Source organism: Dama dama, chromosome 6, assembly GCF_033118175.1.
Source record: "Dama dama isolate Ldn47 chromosome 6, ASM3311817v1, whole genome shotgun sequence".
Lineage (NCBI taxonomy): Eukaryota > Metazoa > Chordata > Mammalia > Artiodactyla > Cervidae > Dama > Dama dama.
The window spans coordinates 6,120,727-6,139,591 of record NC_083686.1 but is presented as its reverse complement, the minus strand read 5'-3'; the positions used below and the strand labels follow the sequence as shown (position 1 = coordinate 6,139,591).

Genomic DNA, 18,865 nt, shown 5'->3' with positions numbered 1-18,865 from the left:
CTGAAGCTGAAACTCCAGTACTTTGGCCACCTCATGCAAAGAGTTGACTTATTGGAAAAGACCCTGATGCTGGGAGGGATTGGGAGCAGGAGGAGACGGGGACGAGAGAGGATGAGATGGCTGGATGGCATCACCGACCCGATGGGTATGAGTTTGAGTAAACTCCGGGAGCTGGTGATAGACAGGGAGGCCTGGAGTGCTGCGATTCATGGGGTCACAAAGAGTCGGACACGACTGAGCAACTGAACTGAACTGAATTGAAAGTTTCCAAACTAGGTTTTCAACATTAAACTCGTTCAAGGTTCTGAATTTGATCCCACATACGTGCCATCTCTCACTAGGAGATTTTTCTTTTTCTTATGTGGGAATGGGTTTTAATGCTGCCTTTGGTAAAATTAATTTGTTGTAAAACTTGAAGGTAGATAGAAGGGGGTACAAGGCAGACCACACTGCACCGTAACATGAACTCTTCTACCTCTAACAAAAAGCAAGACTTTTCAGGCTGATTACTAACCATTTATGCCATAATATACTATTGAATTTCTTGTAAACTCGCATTGCTTGATCAATATGCCATTGTTTTCAGAGCTTTCTGAAAACTGAAATACTAAATTCCTAATTTTTCTAAGTTAAGAGGTTGTAATTCTGGGGACTTGTTTCTAAAAGAAAGGAAAGGGGACATTAATTATCTCAACATACTGGTGATAAGGTTGCAAATTGTTCACAATCTCCTCCACACAATAAAGACTAAAAACTGTTAAAACTTTAAAAAGACCTGCAAGCCTAGTTTACAGCTCTACAAAGAGTGCCTACTCAAACCAGGCTACTACGTAAAAGCAGCATGATTTCTGCTACAAGTGAAATTTTTATAGCTGCCTCCACAGAAGAAGAAATCCTATCTCAGCTTCCCTCCTGTCTCTCCCTTTCCTCTTTCAAATTTCAAATTCACAGAGACTGGCAGCACACATTCGAAAGAATATTACTGAACAGAAAGGCACAAGCCAAAAGTGCCTCTCACAGCTTCGAGGTCTAAGGTTTTACCACTGTTCCACAGACTGTCTGAAGTTTTTCATGAGCTCTTTTTGTTCCCTGCCTAGTTATCAAATCTCCTATAATTCCAAACGTTCCTTTGCTTTAATATATTCACATGCCATTACTTTCCTTGCCTAATACAGAGGTAAAATTTACACACATGCAAAGTTTTACGTGTAGAATCTGATGGGTTCTGATGAATGTATAAGCTCTGCCACCATTCCTCTAACTAAAACGTGAACAGTTCCATCACTGCAGTAAGTTCCCTCACACCCCTTCCTGCCCAATCCCCATCCCCAGTAAGCAATCAGTTTGATTTCTATTATCATAAATTAATTTTGTCTGATCACAAACCTCATAAATATGAAATCATACAGCATGCACTTATTTATGTCTGGCCTCTTTTCACTCAGCATAAGGCTTTTGAGATTCCTCTATACGGTTGAAAATACAGTAGTTCTAACTGCTGAGCAGTGTTCGCAGTATAGACACACCCATTTATTTATCTGCTCTCCTCTGAACAGGAGGGTCTGGGTTGTTTCTAATCTGGGGCTGGGAATAAGGCTGCCATAACCGTTCTTGTACAGGTCCTTTTGTGAAACTGTGCTCCCGCTGCGGGGTGACAGGGCAGGCGGCCGTGCAAGGCTGAAGAAACCCCCCAAGGGTTCCGGGAGCAGCTGCAGCATCTCGCGCTGGCCCTCAGTGCTGGACGCGCCTCGGCGTCACTGACACGCCCGGGCAGCCACTGGACCGGACGATCCGGTGCAAATGGCAACATGGTGAACGAGACAAATAGCATCTTCACAAGAACAGTCTTGACTTCGCAGACACCCATCCAGGGATCCCTGGGCCACACCTTGAGAACCAAGGCACTGCTGCTCTGATTATGACAACTATGTTATGATAATGTTTCTGGGATACATTTTGTGCCCTCACACTTTGCAGAATTAGGAAGGAGGCAGTAAGTCATAACTGAGAAAGCTGAGACCTAAGAGCCAATCTGAGGTTTGTGGTCATAATTCTCCTCTCTATGGCTAAGTGAGTGACCTTGAGCAAGTCCGATCATTTCCTCTGTGTTTCAGTTTCCACATCTGTAAAATGGAGTTATATCAGCAGCTTTCAAGAAATTTCTGAATTAGAAAGATAAGATAATAAATAATTATGGGCATTTCTATAGAACTTGGTGCTATAGTATGGTAAAGTATGGTACCATACTATACCATAGTATGAAAGTATGGTAAAGTACTATACAAATGCCTGTAATTATTTATTATATTAAACATCCTCAAGATCACAATAACCAAAATACAAAAAACTTAGTAAAGATGTTGAGAGAGTTAAGAGAAAACACAGCTTAAGTCAAAGAAGTAGTGGCCTGTTGGAAATGTGACATTAAGAGTTTCAGAATGAATTACACAGTAACACTGCATAAAGCTTCAAATAGAATCTGATTATACATACCGCTATTGGACATTTGAAAAAGATTGTTCTTTTCGAACTTCTTGAAAACACTTCCTTTAATTTCAACAAACTGAAACAGAAAACACAAAAGTCATCTTTATCATTACCACAGTTTTAAAAATTGACACGCCATATGTGAAACTTGCCAGAATAAATAACAATTAAGAAAAAAAAAAAAAACTTTCTCCCATCTAGAATACTGCTGTTAACATACCCATACAACCTCAAAAATATAAAATAAAATCTCATACTTACATTATTAGACATCATGATAGTAAGCAGGGACTTGTTGTGTGAGTTAAAAGCCACGTTCAGAGTTGTTGCTTGAACCATTATAAGGATGGCATGCAAAACTAGCAGTAAGCGATGTCAAGGGAAAAACTGAAGTCTGTTTCCAATTTATGTTAACAGATAATGCTATTAAAATCTCAGAAGTTTATAATGGGGAAAAATATGACTATGCTTTCTAAATCATGCCTTACACAAGTACTTTATTATCTTTGTAATTTCCCTATTAGCTATAGTTGATACAAATTTGATGGGATAAGAAATCTATGAAATAAACTATGAAACAAACAAAAGCAGAAATGATCCCAACCAATTAGATGGGGAGTTCTGGAGGACAGCCGTCTTGCTCTTTCTGGAGCTGTGGCATTTGGCACGATGCTTGGGAAATGGAATCTCAGAAAAGTTTTTTAAATAATGGAATACATTATGGTAAATACTGAAAGAAGAGACTTAGATATATACATTGTGAATTCCGATAATTTGCATCCTAAAACAGAAAAGAACATAAAGTGAGAGTCAGTCTGGAACTGATTTTCCTCTCTGGTTTTCGTTGGGGGATGGGGAATGCAGGAGTCAGAAATGTCTGGTAATTAAGATTCTTCTTCAGATGCCAGTTCAGAAGACATTCATGAGTTTTAGAATTATATCGCCTGTGGAAGAGCTTAAATTCCATGGAAGAGCTTAAATTAGAACAGTAACTTTTGGTTCCACTGTGTCTGAAACAATCTTTTACTCGCCACAGACGTTTTCCCCATACAGTCCCTTAACTTCCCAAATGTTAATCCAATTCTTTTAAGCATTGCTCTTTCAAAGACAGTACAAAAGAAAACCCACATGACACATTCCTGTGAACCAGTCCAGCTCCCATATGAAACGAGTGTGAGTATGCACATGTATGTAAACAGACAGGCATGTATAGCATACATACATGTGCACACTGTGTTACATGGTAAAACATCTATTTTCCAAAAGAAAAGCTTTCAGATGGAGGTGAGGGAGGGGGAAAGAAAACCTCTAAAATTCCTCCTCAGCTAATTTCAAATTTTACTTCTAGATGAACTGTATACATTTTATTTTTCATTTATTTTTTATTGAAGAACTGCATACATTCTCAGCTGAAGGTTATAACAAAGAATTCATAGGTTTAAGAGCAACTTAATAAAATTCTAACCTAAGTATGAAAAAACTACATAGATCTATATAAATCTGAAGTATGTATAAATATAACTACCCCTTTATTCTAAAATCCCTCCTTATAACCAGTTTCTAGCAGTTTAAAGGGGCATGCACACATGAGACTCTCTAATGTACAGTTAGAGTTGACCGCTGAGCAACATGGGTTTGAACTGCACGGGTCCACTTACACACAGGTAGTTTTCAACAGTGAAACACTGCAGGACTGAGCGGCCTGCTGGCGGCTGAACCCTCAGACACAGAGACTGGTTATAATTCACCCTCGGGCTGCTGCCGCTGTTCAGTCACTCAGTCGTGTCCGACTCTTTGCGACCTCGTGGACTGCAGCCCGCCAGGCTCCTCCATCCATGGCATTTCCCGGGCAAGAGTACTGGCGTGGGGTGCCATTTCCTTCTCCAGGAGATCTTCCTGACCCAGGGATCAGACCTGCACCTTCTCTGTCTCCTGCGCTGGTGGGTGGATTCTTTACCACTGAGCAACCAGAGAAGCCCCATACTTGGTTTAGCCCCTGTGTTGTTCAAGGACTAAGTAGACTATTATAACCAATTTCTCAAAAGAAAGTAGACATTTCACATTAATCTTTAGGATACACACACACACACCCCTCTTTAAGTGTGAGAAACAGCTAACCAAACAGAATAGTATAAATATGCGTTGATGGTTGGCGTTTCCGAGAAATCTAGAAGGATACAGACGTAGAGGACGGCCATGAAAAAGTGGGGAATCACCCCGATGTGGGCTCGCTTCCTTTCTTTGGGCTCCGTTGCTGTCCAGTAGAGAGCATCTAATATATCTTGTCCAAATGAGGAAAACAGACGATCTGCTACCTAAAGAGAAAAATTAAGGAAACATGTTTCTTACTATGCCATCTGTACATCTTATTAAAATTCAGAGGTAACACAAATACCAGAGGAGATAAGCTCCAAAAGAGAGCAGGATCTTTGTTTACTTAATCGTTCACATTTTCTTATTGTCTGACACAACCTGAACACCCAAGTGTTACACTAACTGAATTAGAATTTGTCTAACTAGCCACGTTTGTAACAAGGAAAATCTTAGTCATTAAATAAAAGGGAGAGGACACATCAAAATCATAGTTCTTCTGGTTTTAACTTTTTGAATTTAAATTCAGGACTCAAACTTAAACTTTTAAGGACAAATATCATTTGACCCATTCTCCTTATACCTAATATTGGTAAGTAACAATAGCTGTGATTTGTTTGAGGTTTATTATATAAGAATATAATAAGCAAATTTATTCCTGGAAGACATTTTCAAGTACTGATCTCCATGAATATAGTTTAATAGATAAAGAGAAGCACAAATCATTCAGGATTCAGTTGGAACATCACATTCTGAGACAGGATGTTCCTGGCCCATCCAACCTCTGGTGGCTCCCATGGTCTCTAAAGCATCACCCTGTTCCTCTTCATCACAGTATTTATCATTGCCTCTCTCTCACCTGCCTATTCATCACGGTATTTATCACTGCCTCTCTCCCACCTGTGGAGTATTAGCCATGGGACTAGGCTTGTCCACCTCAGGCTCTTGGGGATCTCAGCATGCAGGAAGTGTTGGTTAAACACTTGCTGAATGAAGAAACGACAGCTACCATTAAGGGAGCCCCCACCACACACCTGGCTTGTGCTAAGCTCCTTCTATGTGCTGTCTCATGGAATCCTTGTAATTCTCCTAGTATCTCCATCTCACAGATGACAAGCCGAAGAGCAGAACTGCTCAGCAGCTGGACGCACGTGCAGGATAACCAGGATTGGAGAGAGTTATCTCTAGAGCCTGGACTCTGGTCCACTATGCTTAAACTCAACTACAGAGTGAGTGAGTATTTAAACCACTGGGATCAGCAATTCATGGATCCTCCCGCTTGGCCCACTTCCTGATAACAGCAACAAGAGCACCTTGTGGGGGGCACTGTACAACAGGAGGCACCTGTCTTAAGCTCTGGGGGGAGGGAGAAGCCTGGTCGGCTGCAATCCCCCCAGAGAGGAGGCAGCGGGGCCTGACGTGGAGAGCTGCCCACACGGCCAGAGGGGACAGGAGGCCTGGGCTCTTCTTTGATGGGACGGAGGGGGCGCAGGATGGCCACTCTGCTTCACAAACCCAGCCAAACCCACTGTCAGCACCTCACCTGACCTGGCAACAAGCCCACACTGCGGAGCAGGGGTGTAGTTCCAACTCACCTCAGCTGATGAATGTAGGCGCAACCAGGATGGATAGAGGGCCGCGGTTTTGTGAAGAGACAAGAAGTCCCCACCCAGGCAGCAGCGGACCAGAGAGGCCAGCAGCCCCACATTACCCCACGTGTCTGGAAAACCCACTGGAGACATGACTTTGCCAACAAAGGTCTGTCTAGTCAAGGCTATGGTTTTTCCAGTGGTCATGTATGGATGTGAGAGTTGGACTATAAAGAAAGCTGAGCGTCGAAGAATTGATGCTTTTAAACTGTGGTGTTGGAGAAGACTCTTGAGAGTCCCTTGGACTGCAAGGAGATCCAACCAGTCCATCCTAAAGGAAATTAGTCCCGAATATTCAACGGAAGGAATGATGTTGAAGCTGAAACTCCAGTACTTTGGCCACCTGATGTGAAGAACTGACTCACTGGAAAAGACCCAGATGCTGGTAAAGATTGAAGGAAGGAGGGGAAGGGGACAACAGAGGATGAGACAGTTGGATGGCATCACCGACTTGATGGACTTGAGTTTGAGTACATGCTGGGAGTTGGTAATGGACAGGGAAGCCTGGCATGCTGCAGCCCATGGGGTTGCAGAGTCAGACACGACTGAGCGACTGAACTGAACTGAATCTAAGAGACAGGGAGACCTTACTGGTGTCCCCAAAAAGTAGTACCGAAAAGTGCAAACTGAATCTTAAAAGGTTAATGATATAACCCAGGTTATTTTACTATTTACATATTTACTATTATTTAATATTTAATACTACTATTTAAAAAAAACCTTAAGATTCTGCCTATAAAGCAAAGCGTTTTTTTTTTTTTTGCTTTGTATAACTGTTTATTTTTTATATTAATGCAGATTTTCATAGGATGACTACTTTAAAGTGTAGTGCACTTTGAAGACATATTGTATTAAAAGCATTAAATACTTAGAGAAACTGGGAAATTGTTCACTTGTTATGTGTGAAAATTTAAAAGCAATTTAAAATATAAATCTATTATAGCCAATAAACACATAATTCTAAAAATATCTTCATAACATTTACAGTTCTAGCAAAAAGCACACATGGGTTTCCAATGAATCAGGAAAATTCCCCTGCCATCTGATAGTTTACACTCTCAAGGGGGCACTGGCTCAGAAACGTCTAAGCAGCCGATCTCCCTCCTCCCCACCGGGGGACACACGGTGCCCTGTGGGCTGGCTGCCCCCAGTGTGTCCTGGGACGCCTAGGCACCATCTTGTTCGAGGGCTTCTAAATGAGATGTGCATTCTCACAAGGCCACCCATGACGGTACAAGCCCCAGAGGCTGGAGGCGCCACTGGCAGAGGCGGCAGGAGGGTGTCCTGTGCGGGAAGCCGTGTGCCGTGGGCCGGGCCTGCTGGACCCACCTCGAGCATGTTGTAGATGATGTACAGCTTGATGACCGACTGCCCCCGGATCAGGTGATACATCATGGAATAGTCCACGTAGTGCATCATGAAATAGCAGATGACCAAGATGACCCCCTTCAGGATATCACACACCTGGGCGGGCTGAAGCACACGTCGGTCCCTGAAACAGACGAGAAGTAGTAGAATGGTGAGTCTCACCTTCTGTGCTCTTGAATAAACCATCTTACGGGATAGGCAGTGGCAAACAAAGGAAATGGCAAACAAAAGCTTCACACTAACGAGGAAAGTTATGCTGACTACTCAACAGTAGGAAATTTCCTGCCCAGGTAGAGAGTATAAAGATACTAGACCAGAATTACAATGAGAGGAAGTGGGAACCTTAATGAGTGACCACAGAGGGCAGGTGGCTGCTGGCCGAGCGCCTGGAAGCAATGGGTTTCCACAATGAGGACACAGGCCTCCCAGCTCATCAGGAACCCAGGACCCCACTGGCACGGCCCTTCTGACACAGGGGTAGCGTTCGACACTATTTTCCATGATCAGTTCTTACAGACAGCACAGTGTTCCACTGCATGGATGCATCATAATTTAACATAACATTGACAGATTTCCAGCCTTTTGCAACTATAAACCATGATGTAAGGTACATGTCATACCTCGTAAGTGAAAACACATCTATAGGATAAAGTCTTAAAACTGGAATCTCACGTTATGTTCACTCTGTCCTTCTGGTAAGACCTGTGCTGCCCTCTGCAGGAGTTGTATCAATTTACACTTGCACCAGACGCCTGGAAGCTCACGTGCATCAATTCAGGGATACTGGCTAATGCCACTGGTGAGAAATCCAATCTAGCAGTTTTACTGTTAATTTCTCTCACTAGAACACTGACATCTTCTTTAAATATTTATCTATACTATCTGTGAATTCTCTCCTCGTATCTTCTTACTAGTTTGTAGGATGGTTGTTATATTACAAACATTAGCCCTCTGGAACATAAGTTGGAAATACAGTTGCCCCCTGAATAACATGGGTTTGAACTGCACAGGTCCACTTACACGTGGATTTTTTCCAATAAACACGTGCTTCAGCACTACGTGACCTGTGGTTGGTTGAGTCCTCGGATGAGGAACTTCAGACAGGGAGGAGTCCTGGATACAGAGGGACCATGGATATGGCGGGCTGGCCACTGTGCGTCAGGCTGGTACCCCAACCCTCAGGGGCTCAAGTGCCAATGATGGTTTTGTCTGCTAAGTAATATGAGCAGAATCATTCCTTACTTCCAAGGTCAGAGTACAAAGACCTAAACCTAAATTGTGAATGGAAATGTATTCCTAAGATACAGGGAAAAAATACACTAGAAAAGAAGAAATTAAGATGTTTGTCACGACACGTAAAGTTCCTGTGGCTGGAGTGGAAAGGTGCTTTCTCTGTCTACTGCAGGCTGATTCCTCAAGATGGAAAACGCTCAGCCCCCACCTTGGCAGCTTACATACCATGCGATCAACAGAAAGCCCAAAGATCTGCATCAGGGGTGCAGAGCCACTTCACTTCCGCCCCCGTGATGGCACTTTGGCTCCCACTAAGGGGTGAGCCCCCTTTTCAGGAGCCGCCGGCGTCCTGAGCTTCCACTTACTGGCTGTTCCTTGGCTACCTACTCTCTGAGCTCCTGCCGAGCCCTCGGCCACATTCAGATCAGGGGCACTTTTCTTCCAAAGATCCTTGTTGGGTTGGGCAAGGACGGGTAACCGCTGCCCAAGCGCTGTGCCGTAAGGTGACGGTGAGGCGCGCAGAACCTCAGCGATGTGCGCTGGGCATGGCTTTCCGTCTCTTCACAGGGAGAACACGGAACCCGACAAACGCCCTGAGAAGAGGCAGACTCTGTGAAGACTGCATCCAGGGAGGGCCAGCAGCGGATGACCCTGGGCTGAACCAATGAGCTTAGACGGAGAGACGGGTCAGGACGGTCCAGGTCACACCCTGGGTCTTGAGACGGGCATAAGAGACCAAAGGGAGTTCTTCTCAGCAGTGGAGGTGGAAATCTTGGGGAAAACTGCCTCCAGGACAAGGCTGACGTATCTCTACCATCACTTCTCTATCCCTTCCTGTCTCCAATGCTCTTCTTCTCCCACCCCGCAGACGCGGCCCTGTTTTTCCCCATGAAATCTGGAGTGAGCTATGTCTTAGTTTGGACACTGAGCCCAGAGCACGGAACTCTGCTAAGGGCTGTGCAACTCTCAAGGGAATTCGCTGCGCACCCCGCCCCCCGAGACACATATTTGTCAAGAGCCGGAGGTAAACATCGCTAATGCAAACAACGAGAAAAGGAGACATTTGGACACTCTTGGGCCCTGGACTGTTTGCCTGTACCCCCAGGATGGCCGGGGCACAAACGGAAGCCTCTGCCGGGAGCGCCCGCCCACGTGCCCGGAGAAGTGCAGGCACAGATGGGCACACGCTGAAAAGCACACATCAGCCACGGTCGGGGCCTTCTGCTTCAGCACTGGAGGCTGTGTTTCATCAATGAAAGAAAATGACAGGAATGAAATGCAGGATGGTATTAGTGAATCTGCGTTAATTACCAAAAGGATTTAGGTAACTAACTAAAGCAGAAATCTGTAGAGCTTTTAGGACTAGAATGGCATCTACTCAGTTAACTGGTCTCAGCCAAAGCTCTTTAAGAGATGAAGGGACTTTTAACACATATATGTTCAATTGTGTCTCTTTATAAACATTTGCAACAATGGAACAATGAGTCAGTATATTCTCTAAGAAGGAATGGCTTCCCTGGTGGCTCAGATGGAAAGAGTCTGCCTGCAATGAAGGAAACCTGGGTTCGATCCCTGGGTCAGGCAGATCCCCTGGAGGAGGGCATGGCAACCCACTCCAGTATTCTTGCCTGGAGAATTCCATGAATGGAGGAGCCTGATGGGCTACAGTCCATGGGGTTGCAAAGAGTTGGACATGACTGAGTGACTGAACTGAACCAAACATTGAAAAGCTATAATCTCAAATAACTTAATACCACAATGTTTAAACCAAGAGGATACTAAGTTAAAAATCTGGCATAAACAACTTTAATTTAGCTTCATGTTGCCTAGGATTAAATCAGGTTGTGAAAATGCAGAAGTGCTGTAGAATCATGCTACAAGCCACAGGCCCTCTGTGGCAGGCACCATTCTAGGCACTTCGTATGCTCTCTTTCAGTTTCCGCAATAATCCTATGAGATCCAATGAGGAAGCGACCATCACCATCCTAATTTCCCAAAGGGTATTAGGAACGTGCCTGCAGCTGCACAGTTTGGAATTAACAAGTGGCGGAGCCAGGATCTGACTCTTGGCCTCTGGCTCTAGAAGACAATTTCTCACTCCTACCTACTATTCTAGACATTTCTTTAAAAGAACTTTTTAAACTCACAGGAATCAGCAACTCAGCATGTTTGATCTTGCAGCATAGTTTAATACTGTATAATTTATCACTGTACTGTCATCTCATTTGGAAAAATGATTGTGCTAAATACCAAATATAGCTATAATTTTTGCTCTTAATTTCTAAAAAGAGAGGGGAAAAAAAGGACTATTTCCACTGGATCCACTGCTTTCTGTGCAGGCTCTGCTTTGGTGGAAATGTTCCATTGCTTAGATCATAACTGGTTACTACGGAGATGATTGATTTTAAAAATTGATTTATTCAAATAAAAAATAAAAGAAGCAGAACTGTTCAGAAACAAAGGGTCTTGCTATCATATACATGTACCTGTAAATGAAAAAGGAAAGCTGCAAAAACTGAAGGAAAAAAAAAAATTCTAAGGTGGCATCACAACCTCTCTGAAGTAAGATCGAATCTCAGGATAAGCTCATCTGGTGCAAACAACCCGAACCAATTCCACTGTTTGTTTCCTTCTCTGCCAGGACATTTGTGGATGTCTGTATGATATGCGTTTCCAACTCCATAAGAAGCTTACCCACCAGCCCTGCCAGTCAGCTCTGAACTGGTTCCTGAATAATGCTTTCAGGGTGAAGCTCTTCCTCATAAATGCCTACTAAACAGCAGTTACTTGCAATTCACTTTGCAAATGCTGATAATCCCACACAAACACACAAAGTAGTGGAGGAAGCTGCTAGACAAAGTGAAAAACCCACTGATCTAATTTATAGCTTGGCCATCAGTTATCACAAGACAAGTAATACTAACCAAGAAATTCAACAGAACTTAAAAACATTTAAAACTTTCAGGTTAAGCCAAGCTTGTGGAAATTAAAACTTTCTACATTTCTAAATTTTATCTTTCGGTCATTCAAATACTTCCCCTGGATTTGCACATTTATCCAATAAAGGGCCCCGCTGCTTCAAGGGCACTCTTGGGGAACAGAATGATGGAGCAGAAAGATGATCAGCTTCAGTTTTCCTCATCCTGGGCAGCAGGAGGTGCTCAGCTGACTAAGACTGAAGTGTAAGCTGACAAGTGAATAGAAAGATCAGGAAGGAAGAGCAGGCAGCACCCATGACCAAGGGAACTGGGGTAATCCGTGCCTATTGCATTTTCAAGTCGGTGTTCAAACATGCCAAGGTACCAGCGTGAGGTACTTCCTCTCAAAATACACAGGCTGGATCTAACTTTCTTTCTCTCTTAATGCTTGTAGCTGCTCATGGTATGACTGAAAGAATGAAGAAATACAAAGGACTATTGGAAAAAAGTGAAAAGTCAAAAATGGTGTCCATTTTTGAAAGAGAAGTCATTTTCTAATTTTAAAATAAACTGCAATAAACTATTGAGATTAAGAGGTTTTCCTTACTTAGAAGACTGAAAATTGAACACCTTAAGCTTTTGCAACAGACAGTAGAAAACTTAATTACAAATGCTTACACTGAATGACTAAAGTGTTTCTTGGGCTTTAAAATGGTTCCAAACTATACTAGGAAAAAAAGCACTGGCTTGATAAAGCTATGTTTGGTGCTTGAATGATGCAAAATAAAAACTGCTCACATGGAAGGAACTTAAGCTCACATGAAGGAACTGATGCGGCATTGGGAATGAAGGACTTGATGTCAAATCTAGACAACATGTATAATTGAAATTCATTTTATCAAGTGATCTTCCTAGGTTAGGTGAGATTCTGGTCATGTCCTGCACAAATGTGGACAAAACTTTATCACCAAGTTAGGATAAGGAAGCATGTTTCCTTCCGAAGTGTCCATCTCCAAACGCTCATGTCTGTTTCTCATTATAATCAATATCTGTCTGTACTGATGTCAATTTGGCAAGAGAAGAGAAGAAAAATCAGGTGTACTCACCACGAGGAGTCCCTGTGACACCACATTCCACTCTACAAGGGAAGTGAGAGCGCGCCTCCCTTCGGTCTGATTTACGAGAGAGAAAGAGAGAGAGAACGTTGTAATGTCGCTACGCCACTGACAGCGCCACGGTGAGGAGCAGGAGGGGACGCCGCCGCCGGAGGCGGGAAGACCCTCTAACAAGACATCGCTCTCTACAAATGAGCACGGAGACCCAGCCTGGGAGGGGAAATGACGGCCGGCCGTGTTTCCCGGAGAAGTGATGTGAGCATGACAAGGGTAGCAAGAATCACCCAGGTGGAAATTAAGGCTTATGTCTAAAGAGAGGAAGAATCTCTTATGTGTGTGTGTGTTTGTGTGTGAAGTTCATTTCAGGGAGAACTACCTTGGAGGAAGTAAGGCAGGGGAGGAAACCCAACGGGTTAAGAAACACTTGAGCATCTGAAATTCCTAATTCTTCAGGAGATGAGAGAGATTTCTGTGGGGCAAATTACCACTGCCTTAAAAACAGAAAGGTACATGAAGCCTCCAATAAGAGATGTTATGCTTAAAACCAGGGCGAGAAATCAGTAAAATTTACTTGCACGTATTTTATTTGCTCTAACAGTAAAAGAAAAATACTCTTAGCATTTATTACTTAAACCTCAGCTACACTTCTTACTGTCTAAAATATCGTAGCAAAGTTTTCAAAACTATCAGTTCTTGGCACCAGATAGTATCATTTTTCTCTACAACTTCCCTCAACTTTTAACTCAAGTTAAGACTGAGGATTCTAAAACACAAAATGAAGTCACAGCTTGGAGGAGGAAAAAGGATTCATAAAAATGCCAGGTAAATTAGAGACACACACACAACTGTTATTATTTATTTATCCCATAGGTTCAGAAAAATAAGACTGGATGCCTCTTTAGCATGAAGCACATTATACTGTAGAGCAGTCAACTTTTCTAAAAACAGAATACTTTCATTCTGTCAAGAAACAAAGATATCTCATATAATAAATCAAGACTTCATTCTCATTTTCATCTCTTCATTTAAAAAATTATCCAAATTCAAGAATTTTCTCAAATGTTTTCCCAAAATTATACTACCCTACCTGAGAAAGAGGGAAGAAATACATAAATCAACAGGCTTCTAGAGAACCTGCATGTATTTATTTTAACCTATAACAAAATATATAAGAGCAAAGATTTTTCAAGATTGTTAATTCGTTAGCAATAACTTTCACCTAATTATTCTTGAAATTGCTACGGGTGGGTGTAAACTTTTTATGGAAGCAGTGCACCCTTTGCAGATAACATGCATACAACCACAAAGTCAAGAAAAATTACCCTGCCAACATCTCAAAATAAAAAATATTTTCACAGGGTCAGAGGCCGGCAAAGCGCCCGCCAGTGAAGCAGCCACAATACACGCTGGCCTCCGTAAGCGCTGCTGAGCGGCCCCGGCCTCAGCCTGAATGAAAGGCAGTGAGTCGGCTTCATGACAGGGCCGATAAAACCCCCAAGCCAAACCCTGTGGCCGGTTTACGGAAGATTCAGAAGTGGATGCAGAGAGTCCATTCTAAAGCAGAAAACCTGGGAGACTGTCAGCTTCCACAGGCCCCACAAACGCCGCGCCAGACGTGACTGCACGAACAGGAGGTGAGAGCACTGATCCCATTTCTGAAAGGAGGCCCGTGCCAGCCCTTGGCCAGACGGGACCCCGACAACACAGCACCAAGGCCTGCGGACTGCGCTGCGCTTCAGCCAGCATCCTGACCACTTTGACAAATATCCTTTTTCCTCCATCCCCAACTTTTTGGGTATAATTTCTAAGAACTAAGAGACTAGGAAGACAGTAAGTCTGTTTGTTTGTTTTGGGCTGCAGCCAGCGGCAGGTGGAATTTTAGTTCCCTGACCAGGGATCAAACCTGTGCCCCTGCATTGGAAGCATGGGACCTTAACCACTGGACTACAACGGAAGTCCCTAACTTTTTTTTTTTAACAGAAAGGAAACTAAAACACAGGAGTGTGAGAAAAAGGAAATAGAAAAAAATACAATTGACCTCTTTGCTGGTCTCTTTCTTATCTCTTCGAAAAAATTAAGTCAGACTGAAGGAAAGAACACTTTTTGCTTGCTGAAAAAGATGGAACATGATACAGCCACAGGACAGAAAAGTCAAATAATCCTTAAGAGAAGTAGAATGTTGGTAGAAAAAGAAGGCAAAACTTGTTAGATTAATACTTTTGTAAAAAAGGAAATGTATTTATATACTCCTAAAATATTTGAAAGATTTTAGACAAGTATTAACAATAGTTTTGGTAATACAATTTTTTACATTATATTTCAAGTTAGGAGCTTTAAAAAAAAATAATGCTCAGAAGACATTGCTCCCTAAATTGCTCAAAGAAAATATGAACTGCAGCCCACGTTACTGTCAGCAAAGTACTGCATTCTGATAGAGCAGGATGGCACTGTGACAGGAAGGCAGGGTCTCCACACTCTGTATGATCTGCCTATGCTCACGGAGTGCTCAGAAGTGCTGAAGCTTTGTTATACCGTTTTAACTGCGCTTCACGTTATATACACATATATAAGTGATGGCATAAAATGTCATTTTTCAGAGGATCCAAACTGCAGAACAGTAAGAAGCATCTGCCCAGGAAAACAGAACGGCGCCTTGCAGCAGTGTGACGGCTGCCCTCTAGTGTGGGCCTGGCTGCAAGAGCAAGAAAACGGAAAAGACTTGAATCCTGCTTTAAAATGTCACTCAGAGTAACTTAGATTGAAAAGCATTTTAAAGTAATATTTGACAGTTATCATCTTTATTTTATCTGCTAAAAAAAAAATCTGAAAAGGTCTAGAAAAGGTCGGCTCCAGGGACCACTGACCATCCACTGAAGACACCAGGAGCAGAGGGCTGAAGGCGCCCCGGCACTCTGCAACAGCTCTCCTGGTTTCCAGAACAAACACCAAAGGGCTTCTCTAGGCGACCTTGGTGCCTTGCTCCCCCAGGAACAGGGACACAGTTTAGACGCCTCTGCAGCAGCAAGATGGTTCTTCAAATAAGAGCCCAGAAACAGAGGCCCCCGAGAACACGGCAAATCTCCTTGCCACTCACCCCATGAACATCCACTGAGGGCTGAGACCCCAGGAGCCCCTCCAGAAGGAAAGAGTCTTTAGGTTACACATCCTTTTGACCCTCCACCTCACCACGCCAACAGCCACACAGAACAAGCTTAAAGATAGCTAGAGTAGGAACTTGCCTCACACTGCTGAGCTGAGAATAACTTAGAGGTAACCTAGCTCATGGAGCAGACATCAAAATCTATATATGGCATCAGCTATTTTATGTTAGGCAGCCTCACCTGGCTTTACCCAACTTTCCATGTGTTCATCCTTGTTATGCAATCACACATGAAGACTTCTGTTTAGTACATGTCTTATTAGATTTTTTTTTTCACTCTTCTGAAAACGTAACTGAAATAACCATGACTTTATTGAGTTCCCAAAGATGATAAAGAAATAGTGATAGTATACAAGGTGAGGCTTTGTGAATGTTACAGATGTCTTCCAAAATGGACTCCTGGTATGAATAAGGCCTTCTTAAAAATTCTTCCAGAGGCATAAATCAAGTACTTGAATACCTTAAAGTTGATGGTAAATTCCTAAAAAAGATTCTCCCACTTGGTTAATTGTACTTAATAAAATATAAAACATAATTCTTTCATTCTGGAAGCAGAGTAAGAAGACAGAGTATAAAGTACTACATGTAACAATGATGTAATCTTAATCCTTATAATTGTTTTATTCCATGTGATCTTGCAAAGGAGAGTTTTTATTCTTATCATAATATCATGATAAATAAAATTCTTCTAATTTATATTGGAGGGATTTCTTCCTTACTAAAATTGATTAAGGCTCATTTTCAAAAAGGCCGAATGTCATTCGGTACTTACTAAATATCAAGTACACGCTCATTTACTAAAAGAGAAACTTCCATGACTTTGAAAAGAAAACATATAATTCTGTATATATTGTATATTATAACTCAGTTTCTGTGGTTATTGATAATAATGCTATTAATTATACATTTAATATACCCATGGAAGAGTCACCTACTTCATAGCTAAGTTTCACATATTATTCATTTCAGTATTCTGAAACTTTACGGAATGAAATGTATTTTAAAAAGTGAAGCAATGTTAGAAATGCAACTTGGGCAACTGTGCTAAGAACTGTAATAATGTTACAGAGAGGGACTACACAGGGTAGAGGCATGGAGACACAACTACGAGAAAAAAACTGTAAAATTCAATTTCTAACCTCAAGACCAATAAAGCATCAAGATTCATGTAAGCTTTACATTTTCATCTTCCTGTTCCTAGTTTCGGAAGAGAAGGAAGGAAGGAAACTAGTATCTGTTCCGGTTACTACGCTGGGTGCTCTTTTTACATCTCTCAGTCTTTGCAGTAAAAGATGCCGGCTCTAAATATCCCCTTTCTGAGGATGGGGACCCAGGCTGACAGAAGTCAGGCAGTGGCTCACGAGTCATCAGTTCATCAGTGCTGGGCCAGGCTGTCTGATTCTTCCCACCAGGACAATGTCTGTCAGGGTTTTCCCCTCTTACAAATCAGAGGGTATCTCACCTGTAAGCAGGTAAGGTGTGCCAGGCCACAAAGACGCTGGTTCTTAAATGAGATGGAGGAGAAGCCCTGCAGTGGGGGTTCCACAGGGGCTACTGATGCTACCTGCCCCTCCACTCTCCAGCCTAGAACCTGGTCCTCACTTTATACGGACGATGCTTAAGAGGCTGGGGACAGGAAGAAAATAAAGGTACAGGCTGTGCCTGCAGAGTGGCGATGAGGTCGGTCCTGACCCTCAGCAATGGGCCCTTTCTATGCCCCCTGGTGGCTCAGATGGTAAAGAATCTGCCTGCAACGCAGGAGACCTGGGTCTGATCCCTGATTGGGAAGATCCCCTGGAGAAAGGAAAAACTACCCACTCCCATTTTCTTGCCTGGAGAATTCCATGGACAGAAGAGCCTGGCAGGATACAGTTTATAGGACTGCAAAGAGTCGGACACAACTGAGCAAGTAAACACACACACACGCACACTCTCCTGCATGATTAACATCTGCCGCCTGGCCAAAACAGGTTCTGGTTCAGAACCATTTGGGGGAAAAAAAAAAGTACAGATAAAAAGTAGAAATATTATATAAGCATATTATATAATATTCACTACAAAGATAAACAGCATTAGTTGATGCATTAAGGGCCAAATTGTAAAAGAAACTTAATAAATTATCCCTATTCTAAAAAAATCTATCCAAGTGATTATTAAGCACAAGTAGCAAAAATAATTTAAACCTTTACAATAGTTCATCATCTTAAAACTTACCTTAGGCCATAGCAAGGCAGGGTGAAGAGCCTGAATAGGGCCAGGAAGACTCTGACAGGAAGCAGGGTGAACACATAGAGAAATGCATCCAGGCACAGAAAGATTCCAAACACCATGAGCTGGATTTTAAAAGGAGAGAAGAACGTAAAAGACAAAATGCAAAATAAATATTCTTTAAAATGCTGTAGATGAATATTTCAAACAATCAAGGAATTTCTAAACTTGTTAGGAAATTCATTTCTCATAACTTAGCTACGGGAATAACAAGTTAACAGCTCTCCTTGTGTATATGAGCCATATTCTAATGAAGAATTCACTTTCAAAATGCAAGCTTGTAGTTCTTCTTCCAGAGCTCTTGGTTTACCACCTACACAAATCAATTATTTCAAAGACAAATCACCCTCAATCACAACTATGCCACATCTGATGTAGCTCTCTGGGTACTTCCTCAAGCTGCAGAGATGTTATAGAAAACCTTTCAGATAAAACGTAAACTCTAACTTTAATGTAAAGAGATTATTCATTTTAATACAATTTTAGGTACACTTGAACTTGCTGTGCAAAGAAGTCATTATTCCTAACTGGAGGAGTAGCTGTTAATGTTTGCATCGCTTCCCCTTTCTTGTGTAC

The 18,865-nt window shown here is 42.4% G+C and overlaps 1 protein-coding gene across 2 annotated transcripts in view; it reads right to left on the bottom strand.

The window, feature by feature from the left end:
* TAPT1 (transmembrane anterior posterior transformation 1) overlaps positions 1-18,865 on the bottom strand; it is a 60,617-nt gene that overhangs the window by 15,585 nt on the left and 26,167 nt on the right. For both annotated transcript variants that reach the window (XM_061145462.1, XM_061145463.1), the window contains exons 3-7: positions 18,236-18,354; positions 7,557-7,719; positions 4,667-4,802; positions 2,749-2,846; positions 2,494-2,563 (exon numbers count right to left, since the gene is read on the bottom strand). In XM_061145462.1, coding sequence (XP_061001445.1) covers positions 2,494-2,563; positions 2,749-2,846; positions 4,667-4,802; positions 7,557-7,719; positions 18,236-18,354 — 586 coding nt within the window. The remainder of the gene's footprint in view (positions 1-2,493; positions 2,564-2,748; positions 2,847-4,666; positions 4,803-7,556; positions 7,720-18,235; positions 18,355-18,865) is intronic.